This window comes from Mixophyes fleayi, chromosome 3 (genome assembly GCF_038048845.1).
Source record: "Mixophyes fleayi isolate aMixFle1 chromosome 3, aMixFle1.hap1, whole genome shotgun sequence".
Taxonomy (NCBI): domain Eukaryota; kingdom Metazoa; phylum Chordata; class Amphibia; order Anura; family Limnodynastidae; genus Mixophyes; species Mixophyes fleayi.
In genome coordinates, this window is record NC_134404.1 from 258,629,405 (window position 1) to 258,641,949 (window position 12,545).

The 12,545-nt window shown below is 42.4% G+C and overlaps 1 protein-coding gene and 1 long non-coding RNA gene across 2 annotated transcripts in view; both read right to left on the reverse strand.

The window, feature by feature from the left end:
- Positions 1-12,545, reverse strand: part of PCNX2 (pecanex 2) — a 433,517-nt gene that overhangs the window by 95,393 nt on the left and 325,579 nt on the right. The window contains exon 25 of the mRNA XM_075203493.1: positions 5,497-5,709. Within this exon, the coding sequence (XP_075059594.1) occupies positions 5,497-5,709 (213 nt within the window). The remainder of the gene's footprint in view (positions 1-5,496; positions 5,710-12,545) is intronic.
- Positions 441-1,571, reverse strand: LOC142142941 (uncharacterized). The gene is made up of 3 exons (XR_012689413.1): positions 1,458-1,571; positions 1,064-1,147; positions 441-588 (listed from the first exon to the last, which is right to left on the reverse strand). It is a non-coding gene; the product is annotated as an uncharacterized LOC142142941 (long non-coding RNA).

The window sequence follows — 12,545 nt, forward strand, 5'->3', positions numbered from 1 at the left end:
CCCCACTCTCTACCCTCCCTCGCCCACCCCTGGTGCGAGCACCTCTCCTTGGAGGAGTGCTATGTGTGGATCTGCTCGGCGTACTAGCAGTACTGGTGGAGGCCGATGAAAAAGGTGCCGGCAAGCGGGCAATGAGTTCCTGCTGGAGTTGGCCTGCCAGCCGGATAACATTGGCATTCCCCTCGCGAACGGAGGAATGCATGGCATCCACAGACCCAGACATTTGGGCCAGCTGCACATTCGTTTGCTCCAAAGCGCTTGGCAGCCGGTTTATTGCAGCAGGGATTTGGCTAGTGGAGCGGTGTATTCGCCTCAACTGGGCCGCAATTTGTGACATGTGGCCAGTTTGCTTGTCCATGAACAATGTCTGTTGCTGCTGGAATGCGCCAATAGACAGCGCCATTTCTCTGGCTGTGTCCATAGTTTCAGGTGCAGGTTGGTGGTGTGATGGTTCAGCAGGGCCAGGTGAAACTTCCTGGAGGCCAGACATAGGGGCATCCACTGTAACCAGGGTGATGGTCGTTTGATCCTCTGGCTCAGGGGACATTTCCAGGGACTCCGCCTGAGGTGGCTGGTATGAAGAGGGCCCTGTGTATGAAAAATGACGGTAAGTATATAGTATATAATATGTTTGTATATTGCATTCTGAACACTGGATAGAAAAGAATATTCTTTAGCAACTACAGATTCTTTCACAATGTTTGCATTCCTGATTTCTAGTCCTATGCTACCTGCTTACGGATGCACTTATTATCCTTTTAATACCCATTATCATTTGGACTGTGTAGTACATGCTGGGTTATTTTGACTAAACTGCATGCTATAAAAAGTGGAGATGTTGCCTATAGCAACCAATCAGATTTTAGCTGTCATTTTGTTGAATGCAATAAATAAAGTAAAGGTATATTCTGATGGGTTTCTATAGGCAACATATCAGTTTAGTAAAATGTAGCCCTAACTTCTCATTGCAAACAATAAAAAGAAAAAAAAAAAAATTGACAGCAACATTTGCACAGAAAATCAAGTAACTCCATTATTTCTCTCCTAAACAGAAATCACGCACCTGCTTGCTCGTCTGTGCCCGAATCTCTCGCTGAAGGTGGAGGTGTAGGTCTGGCACTGGGACTGAACTGCGGTCCTGGCGATTCTGGATGTATTAGAAAAAGCATACAATGTATTTCCAGAAAAAAACAATTTCCAAATATACTGTTTATTGCACAAATGTGTTTGCAATTTTTGTATTTTTTTTTCTATGAGAAAAAAAAACCTTTACAAACTATTAGAGGCAAAAATACACTTTGAAAAACCCAAAAAAAAAAAAAAACAAATAAGAAAAAACGTTTGCAAAGAGAAAAGCAGCTTTAAAAAGAGAAAAGCAGTTTTAAAAAGAGAAAAGCAGTTTTAAAAAGAAAAAAAAAAATTAAATACTGTTAGAGTAAAATATGCAAATAACTCACCAACTACTTGTCCAAAAGAGGGCGAATCCGTGTCTTGGACGTTTATCCCCTCGACAATCTCTGCCGGCATTATCTGTCGCAGCTCCTCCTCGTACGTTGTGTACTCAATACGAAGAGGGGGGTCACCACCCGTGCGCCTGGTTGCCCTCTTTTCCTGGGCCATCTTCTCTTTCAGCCTCCTTTTTATATCAGAAAACCACTTGCGGCAGTGGGCCACTGTCCTCTTTAGTGGGCCCACTGCGTTCACGGCATCACAGACACGCCCCCACAATTGGTGACGCCGCCTTAGAGGAGTCCGGGCTGCCAGGTTGCCTAGTATGACCTCATAACAGGGAACGATATTGTGCACCAACACACAATTCTCATCATGTGAGAAGCGCACATTCCTCCCTGTCTTGGTCTTCCTGCCCTGACCTGTCTCCTCAACCTCTCCCTCCTCTGACCCCTCAACCTCCATCTCCCTCTCCTCAGCCTGTTCTCCCCTCCTATCTCTGGACATAATGACAAATAAATTTCAAACACACAAAACACAGAAAGACTTACAAACACAAAAGACAAACTACACTAAGTACAGACACACTCTCAACACAGTCACACACAAGTAACACAGACAAAGGACAAGTCAAATACCAAAAAAACAATACAGAAAATAAAAGAGAAAATAAATGTACAAAACAGAAAAATACCACAGGACTACTCACACTTCAATCAGATATCGCTCCACCAATCCACCAAACTCCAACTCTCACCAACTGTCACCAAAGCTCAAACCAACTAACTCCTCTCTCAAAACTCCTCAAAACCCTATAAGAGAAAAAAGTGTCAGGCCAGTGGTTTATATAGGGCTTGTGATGTCAAATCTCCTGACTTTGAAAATAGCCAATAGTAACAGGCCAGGAGACAGGTGTAATTTTCAAAAAAAACGCCTTTACACAAAAGCGCCGTCATTTAAAGCAAAAGCGCCATGTTCTATTCAAAGCCGCCGGCGGCTTTGAGCATTACATCCCGCCGTGACATCGCCGGCGGCTTCAAATTGAAGCTGATATGCGCCCATTAGTAAATCCGGCTGTTTGCAATGCAAACCCGCCGGAAAACCGCCGCGATGCATGGCGGCTTCAAGATAGTAAATCTAGCTCTAAGAGTTTATTCAAGTCCATTTACATATTATGCCTTTTCCTCTGATATACTGCTATTAACTACCTATGCAATGTAACAGATGGTTTATGCTTTTAATTAATTTCTTGTCATTTTTGGAGAGAGAGTCTGTGTTTTATGAATAATAAATATATATTTAAATTGATATCAATTGAGACAGAACTTTTATTTTTGACATGAATAGAACATATGTTTTCTAAACGGCAAGTAGTACAACAGCCCTATTTCTACCTCTACCTTTTTGGAGTTTAAATGTTGATCCTTGGGGGATAGCAATAAACCCTTAAAACAGCAGCAAAAGGGAATATAACCATTGTGGACCAAGCGCCAATTCTTGCTTTTTAATTGCTTGTAATTGTGAGTAAATGTAAATAATTGAGTGGTGTCACATATGTCAGAGGAAATGATCAGAACAGGTTAGCCTGAATCATGGGACTGCATGCACCCTTGTTCTCTTTTGAATAAAAAGCATCCAGACTCTTAACCAGTCCACCAGTGGTTCTGTCCCCACAATCATCAGGCGAAGCAGGAGCTATGATGACAGGACACTGATACACAAAAGCTTTCCACTTACTTCTCCTAAGTCATGCCATGGTTATTATCAAGATGGCCACAGTAGTAAGTATTTATGACCTTGCGTGGGTTTTATCCCACTTCACACTCAAGCTTTAGTAGGGACTGCAGATTATCAGTGAACCCCAGCTCACACTGCTGTTTTGAAGGTAGTATATGCTACCCACCAATAGCAAAGACTGTGAGGTAAATTCTGCTTCTTCCACTGAGCTGCTGCTAGAGTGGATAGAACTGCCAGCTATTGCAGCAGATTTCTCTGCTGGGTGTTATCTCTGGTTTGACTCGCTTTCTTGGGACTTTTCTCTTAGCATCTTCTTTCTTTATGAAAATTGCATCTCTATATCACATACATGACAAATGAGACACTTTCCTTGGCAATAGGTCACAATCTTGGCCAGTCTTCTTACCATCCACCGTTTTCTGCATATCATCATACACAGTATTGCCAGTCTCCAAGTAATCAGGAAAAATATACATTTTAAAACAATTTTATAATAAAGTTTTGATTAATTTAATCATTATTATACATCCCAGAGTGCCTCTCAATAAACATACTCTTTTTCTAGATTCTTGGGAACTAAGCTCTCACTGTTTCCCGGGAGCCTCCATCTTGTGCTCCAGAAGAGTCTACATCTCATTGGCTAACTCATTATGCTCACTTTTCAAATGTCTTTGACTTCCTCAAAGTTCTCTTTCACTGTTTTGTTTGCTCCAGATGCTCAGACAGGTTCTCAACAACTTGTGCATGTTTTGAACTTCATATATTTCTCCTCCAAGTGCTCTATATGCTGTTGCTATTACAAACATTCCACTTCTGCAACTTCAAATCTTGTTTTAGCAATTTCATTCTCCTGTTTCACAAATTAGCTTTTTCCATAACTTGCTCCAGAGACTGCCAGTTATTCACTGAAATACACATTGAGAGCTTACTCATGAACTTGCCATCTATTTATTGAAAGCTTCTATCTGGTCATGGAATTGACTGTTCTGTTCCAAGTATTTGCAATGTGACTGGCTCTTGGCTATTTTTTTTTTCTTTTTGAGCACTGCTGCACAACAGCCCACAAAGTCTTTCAAGAATTTCAAAATTTCAGTTTCAATTTTGCAGATATTTCCTTTTTTTCTCTCCAATGACAAAAATTTATAGCAGCACAGGCAATCTAACACATTTTCTTTAAATTAGACTTCGCATCACGTTGTAAATCTTCACATATGCAGCAGACATTTTAACAAACTTTTGTCCCTTCTTCTTGCAGGTGCACTATTCCACTGTTTTACATTGCAGCTTTGCGCAAAGCACAAAGGTTTACTTTATAACTTTAATCAACATGGTATGCACAGACATTTAATTTGTAAGCTGTTATTCCATCAAGGTGTGATAGGTGGAATCAGCTCTGGTAGTAGCCTTCCTTAGTGAATAGTGTTTTGGTGCATAAAAATAAGGGTCTCAACCCAGTAAACTGAAACTTCAAACAGGAATAAACTTTTAATTAGTAACAAAAGTATATGCTCACCGAAAACAATAAACCTAACTCCCACAGGGAGTGCCTACTCACTTCTTCAACCCTCACTATAAAGTGTGCACCTATACTTTCTCTGGAATGGCTTACAAGCACCATAATACATAGTCCATATACTGCTGGGTTCCCTCCTCAGTGAATCAGTCTCTTTTCAATTCTGTAGGGAAGGACTCTGCATTCCCAAGTCTTTAAAGGGGGCTCACTAGCACCACCTAGCCTGTTATTAGCACACTAGGTAAATGAGCTGAGTGTTGTATTAGAAGTTTTTACAGTTTAACAAGCTAATATAATTCAGAATACTCTTTAATACTCAGATTAAATTTTATTCAAACTCTAAAAATTCTTGTTGGGGCAAAAACGTTTGTTCACCCAAACAGCTGAAGATTTGCAGGCATTTAGTAATTACAGAGAAAAATAAGCCCGCGCTCGGTATATCCCATATTGTATGTGGTACCAGCTGCGTGGCAATATAAATGCCCATATATGTATACAAAACAAAAATACAAGTTTAGTAATTACAATATAATTGGGGAGACAGAATATACAGGTAATGGAAAAAAGGTGAACACTTTAACATTTATTCCCAGGCAACAACACAAAGATGTCTAGAAATGCCTTTGAATACCACACCTGACAAACTCTGGCATCCTAGGAGAAACACAGGAAATTGAGAATGTAGACCATATACAGCTTAAACACATTAGCTTAGAGCAATTTTTTTTTAAGCTACTTTTGTTTTTTGGCAAAATAAGAAATGACCATAGCTTTTCATTTGTCCATAGTCATTTTACCTTTAAATTCAAGTCCTCGTAGCTGGAAAGTAACAAGACCATTTCCAATTTCGACCAAATGGACAAATGCATTTAAGTAATCTGATGCTAAAATGAAACAGTCACCAGAAGTATAGTTTCCCCATCGTCCCAATATCAAGTCTCCACACAATGAATGCTGAAGAGATCTTGCAAGATGTTCATAAAAGACTGAATTTAAGTTGTCATCATTTCCTGAAAAAAAAAAAAGTTAAATAAGTACAAAATAAATTAAAAACTGGAGAACTTGATAAGACTTTGAGATTCTGAGCCTTTTAAGAGTTCTGAAAGACACCGACCAATTGACAGATCTGGCTGAACATGGGATATCATATATAGTTTTATTTGGAGATTGCAGAACAATAGTATAAAATGGACAGATTTTTAACCCCCCCCCCCCCCCAGGGTGTCACTTCTCTTCATTTTTTTATGATTTCAAATTAAATAAGCAGGGGCCTGATTCATTAAGGATCTTAAATGAAGAGGTATCTTATTTTAGTCTCCTGGACAAAGCCATGTTACAATGCAAGGGGTGCAAACTAGTGTTTTGTTTTGCACATAAGTTAAATACTGACTGTTTTTTCATGTAGCACACAAATATCAACTTAAAATTTCAGCGTACAAATAAGCTATCAAGTATTTGTGTGCTACATGAAAAAAACAGTCAATATTTAACTTATGTGCAAAACAGAACACTAGTTTGCACCCCTTGCATTATAACATGGTTTTGTCCAGGAGACTGAAATAAGATACCTCTTCATTTAAGAACCTTAATGAATCAGGCCCTAGATGAATAAAATGTGATGTTAGGCAAAACAGGATAAAATTGATCTTTTTTTGCCCATATTTCAGTCATCATCAACATCAACATTTATTTATATAGCGCCGGCAAATTCTGTAGCGCTTTTCAATTGGTGACAAACATAGTAGTAAACAATACTGGGTAAAACAGACAGAGGTAGGAGAACCCTATTCACAAGTTTACAACCACAGTACATAGTCAAACTATAGCGCAAATCATCTACTTAGATGATCCATTAAAGTGTGTGAAGATATGTGGTTCCCAAATCACTCAGACATGGTATTAGAGGAAAAATAGAAGGATGATTTATTCTGCAGAACAGGATTAAATACAGGAGGGTTCCTTTACGATAACAGGTCCAACAAGTGAGGAAATCAGTTCAAATAAATCCAGTGGGATAGGTACAGCACAGTCCCCTTAACAGTAGCAGGTCCAACAAGTCAGGAAATCAGTTCAGATAAATCCAGTGAGATATGATCCACAGCAACTATCTGGCAGAGCATCACCTCTTGGCCAAAAGTCAATCACACAAGTCCAGCTTCTTGGGTAGCCTCTTTTATCACCTCCTAATCCCCTTTTGGGATCTGCCTGCCCAGTGAAGTTGCAAAAGGTCTTGATTTGTGGGCTGCTTACACTATCCAGCCCCTTCCCTACCTTCCCAGGTGTCTTCAATCAGGTGACCCATACTGGGTCTAGCTGCTGGCTGGCTGTAGAGCTTACTAGTGGACAGAGGGGAGCAAAGAGAAATAACAATGATATATTAATTCACTTAAATTCCACCTCCATAGAGAACACTCAGATGTTAACCCCTGAAGTACTTTTCCAAGGATATGTTATAGATACCTCACTGATACTTCCTGATAACAACATGAATGAAAAGTGCAGTTCATGCCTGTTATTTTACAACTAGTAAAGACACAGCTTGACTTTTTTTATTATTATTATTAATATTTATTTATAAGGCGCCACAAGGCATCCGCAGCGCCGTACAGAGACAAACAAAATTACAATACAATGGGAGACAGCACAGTACAGTAAACACAGCAACTCAGTAAGCTCAATGCACAGCTAGAGAGGGGGGGGAAGGGGGAGGGAGGATCCGCAAACGACGGGGCCCAAGAAGGAGGGCGCGGAAGACAGGGAGACCCCCAGGGGGGAGGAGGGAGCGAGAGTGGACGTGGGGTGGAGGACCCTCGAGGAGGAGGGCTAAGTAGCTGGAGAGCAGAGTTAGAAGTGGTGGAAACAGGAGGAGAGATGGCCCTGCTCAGAGGAGCGTACAATCTAAGGGGAGGGGTGGACAGACAGAGAGACGCAGGGGAGAGAGGGAGAGTAGGGGGACGGAGGCAGAAGATAAGGTAGGAAGTTAAGTGGGAGACAGAAAGGCTTTAAGAAAAAGGTGGGTTTTTAGGGCCCGTTTGAAACTGGACAGATTAGGGGAAGTTCTGATGGAGGGAGGGAGCTTGTTCCAGTGGAGGGGGGCAGCGCGGGCGAAGTCTTGGATATGCGCGTGGGAGGAGGTTATAAGGGGGGAAGAGAGGCGACGGTCAGAGGCAGAACGGAGAGGGCGGGATGGAGCATGAATAGAGAGGAGGGTGGAGATGTAGGGCGCAGTGGAGTTGGCGAGGGCCTTGTAGGTGAGTGTGAGGAGCTTAAAGAGGATTCTGAAGGGGAATGGGAGCCAGTGAAGGGCTAGGTAGAGGGGGGAGACTTTAATGTATATAAAAGGCTATGTACTACTGAGCTGAATAAATAACTGAAATAACTGAAATGTTTAAATGTAACTAAGTATACAGTAAAAAGCAGCTCCAACTACACCCAAAAAAATATGAGAGAAAATGCTTTAAAATAAAATTCACTACTTTATTAAAAAAAATTATAAATGAAGTAATAACTTATGTGCACATATAAGCATACCCAATGCATACAAACTATTTATAAAGGTGAAACCCATATAATTTGTCAAATATCCATTGGAGCTAATGGCATTTTCTACGGATGAAACATATAAAAAATGATAATTGGAAAGCCCATAGTCTAATTGCATATAGGGGCATATTTTACAATAGCCCTTTTTGGCATGATCATTTCATTCCTTATCACAATGAGAAGGAATTTAAGATCGTGACCATTTATTAAAAGGTGTTCTGCTGGAACAGTAGTTACGACACATGGCTGTAACAGTGAACACCTATCTCCTATCTCTTCTATGGTTACTATCACAAAGTGGCCACCTTTTCAATAGTCACCAGAGGTGAGATCAGGTAAGATGCTACGAGGGATCCGAAGTTCCCTCTACTGAAATGCTATCCCCATAGACTTCAATAATTAATTCCATTTTCAGATGTCATTGGGCACAAGATTTTCAGAACTTGTTAAATCACAAAAAATAGCAGTGCCCATAGAAATCTATGGGGATTGCTATTGCTTACAATAACAGTGGGACCCTAGTTATGAAGAGAGGGAATATATAGACTTGTGGTGGTCCAGGGGATTAGGAGCTTGTTAAATAGGACCCATAGGGAGATAATCTTTTTTAGCTGTACAAAGATAGCATTAAATCCCAATATTGCAGAACCGAAGGATCGCACATGGGATAGTGCAGCTAAAAACATAGCAACGAAACTCCAATAGATGATCAGGCATTGTATCAGAAATGTCTCTCATCGCTGCCCACTGCCCACGTCCAAGCAGGGAAACAAGCTGGGCCTCTACAAAGGTTCCAGTAAGGTAAAACACGTTCCTCTTTGTGTTAATAATGGAGATATATTCCGCTGTAACGGAAAGGTTATGAAGTTTTTATCCAAAATCAAAACTATTATTGCAGGCTGCCGTATTTATATATCCTTCAGAAATAGATGAAACTTGTTCCTTATTTGTTTGAAGATTATGTAGCTCAGTGTAGATATTATTGGTAGCAGAGTGAAGCAAAATTTAGCACCACACATAGTAGTCTACATATCTACACTGTTAGGAAATAAAGGATGTTGGACTTGTGCTCCCTAATGTGTGTGAGATAAATGCTCCCGTTTGGGACTGGTTATGTGTAAAAGGGGAGTTCCAGCTCTTCAAATGGAAAGAATAAACAAATATGTCCCTTGGCGCAAAGTTATGCAATGAGTAATGTATATGGAAGTAGATTTAATTTTCACAAAAATATATGGAGCCTCTAGTGGTGGGGACAGACTTGGCTGCAGACTACAGAGGGTTGTGTGGCATGTACCAGCTGCGGGGAACCCAGGAGCAGAGGATAATGGCAGACAGCAATTCCAAAGGACAGGCCGAGGTCAGGGGTCACTTGCTAGGAAGAATCGTCAGGAAACAAGCCAAGGGTCGAGGTCACGGGCAAATCAGCAGAAACGGTGGTACAGGCCAGAAGGTCAAGGGCACAGGCAAAAAGGCAAATCCAGTAAACAGGCAGGGGTCATACACGGTAGGCAACAATCCAAAGGTAACACCAGGTGTACAGCAGCAGGCAGCGACACAGGAAACTGGAAGCTATAACCGGCAGGGAGGCTAAGCCCTCTTTGCCTTAAATACTGAAGCAGACCAATGAGAGCCCAGCTCTCCAATTGCACAAAGGCTGTCCCTTGATGGAATCAATTAGCCCGCAGGCTTGCCCCGCTGTTGCGCACGCACCCGGCTGACCTGTAATGTCGGGACGCGGCACTGGACAGAAGAGCGTCTGGCCGTTGCTACGGCAACGGTCGGGGAGCCCCCGGAAGTGATGTCCCGGTCACCATAGCGGCTCGTAACAGTATGTAGATATGAATTTATAAAAGGCGCCATAGCAAAGTCTGGTGTCTGATTGTAGAATAGAAGCCAATAAGCGGCCGCTGCATGTGTAGATTGACAGGACCTGGAGCCACGTAAAAAAATGGAACAAGACAAGTTTCCTCTTGTGTTCAGGAATAAACAATGTGGCAAAGAAAAACAATATACTCTAAGTAAACATAGAAATAGACGTTATTCTCTGAGACTCTAACATTAGGTGTATGATGTAAACCGAGTAAGTAATTTGAGTATAGTTTACTAGCTTTCAGACAACTCTGTTCAGATTTATATTGCCACGCAGCGAAGTCCATACCTCCTTTCGAGGGTCCCTGGTAAACACCAGAAGTGCGTTAGACTACGCGCCTCCCAGTTTAGTCGCACCAACACCAGTCAGTGGCAAATTCCAGTGAAAGACGTGACAGAATACTCTGGCCATGAGCGGACCGGACGGACCTTCGGCTCGCGAATTATTACTACATCTGGCTCAAAGAGTGGAACGGCAAGAGTCCAATCAGGCCCAATTGCTGCAATGCATTCAAGGAGTCGTCTCCCGCCTGGATTCTCTTAAGAGCTCATTCCCTACTCGTACCACGGCTGCCACATCCTCCACTACCACGGCTCCTACCACTTCTTCCAGCACCGTAGCCGCCAGAGGCCTTCACATCCCTCTTACCGAGAAATATGATGGTGATCCCCTGAAGTGTCGCGGGTTTCTTAACCAATGCGCTATTCAATTTGAATTGGCTCCAGAGAATTTCACCTCGGAAAGGGCCAAGGTGGCTTATCTGATTTCTCTCCTCTCTGGGCAAGCGTTAGCCTGGGCCTCTCCACTATGGGAGCGAGATGACCCCACGCTCCAGAATTCCGTCGTCTTCAATTCCGGACATTAGCGGCTGAACTCCGTTGGAACGATGAGGCCCTCATCGCAACGTTCTGGCAAGGCCTAAACAAACACATTAAAGATGATTTAGCCTCCCGTGACCTCCCTCCTAGCCTGGGTGACCTCATATCCCTCTGTATTAAAATGGACATTCGCCACAGAGAACGAGCCTTAGAACGGGACCGAACCCGTCGACCTTTTTCTCGGTTGGCACCTACCTTCATACTTCCTTCTCCATCCTCAGAAGAACCTATGCAGATCGGCCGTTCCCGCCTTTCTCTGGAGGAACGCGAGAGACGAATGAGGAACCGTCTTTGTTTATATTGTGGTGAGCCAGGACACCTTCTCTCCGTTTGTCCAAGAGACCGGGAAATGCTACCTCCTAGGTGAAAATAGGGAGTTCAACATCGGATCCCAGTCTCTTCCTCTCTATTTCCGGAAGGAATCTGAGTTTTTGATGTCAGTTACCTTGCTTTCTCCTAGTGGTCCATATACTACCTGGGCCTTCGTGTACTTTCTTCCAGAATGGTGTCCGAACTCCATCTAAATACGGTCCCACTATCCCAACATTTGATTCTCACCGCTGTCGACGGGAATAGTCTCCAACGGCTCTATTTCTCTCTCCACCTCTCCGCTCCAAATGGAGGTAGGAGCGCTTCATTCCGAGTCTATTAGTTTCTTGGCTTTACCTCAGTCGATTAACCCCATCATCCTGGGGTTACCCTGGTTAATACTTCATTCTCCACAATTTGACTGGCAGCGAGCACAAGTTACCCGCTGGAGTTCCTCCTGTACGAAGAGATGCCTGAGATCGGTCTGCCCCTTGAGACCCAAGATGCCCTGCTTCTGCACATCCTCTCTGGTGGGTCTTCCTGAAGCTTACTCTGGTTTTTTTGATGTTTTCTCTAAAACCGCTGCTGAGGTCCTTGCTCCTCATCGACCTTGAGATTGCCCTATCGACCTCATCCCTGGAAAGAGCATTCCTAGAGGCAGGGTGTATCCCCTTTCCTTGCCGGAGACACAGGCCATGTCCAAATATATATTTCTGAGAATCTGAAGAGAGGATTTATCTGAAAATCTTCATCCCCTGCTGGTACAGGCTTCTTTTTTGTAAAGAAGAAGGACGGCTCTCTTAGACTGTGCATTGACTACCGGAGATTAAATGTCATCACAGTTAAGAACCATTATCCCCTTCCTCTGATTTCTGAACTCTTTGATCGCATTCATGGTGCACAAATATTTACTAAATTGGATCTCAGAGGGGCCTACAATTTGATAAGAATTCAAAGGGGAGACGAGTGGAAGACTGCATTTAATACCAGAGACAGTCACTATGAATACCTGATGATGCCTTTTGGACTTTGTAACACCCCAGCTGTTTTTCAGGACTTTATTAACGAGATTTTTAGAGATTTACTTTATCAGTCAGTAGTCATATATCTTGATGACATTCTGATTTTTTCACGAGACCTTACTACTCACATTCTGCATGTTAAAGTAGTCCTGTCTCGTTTGCGCAAAAATCAGCTATTCTGTAAGCTGAAGAAGTGCCTCTTCAATTGTTCTCCGGTACCATTC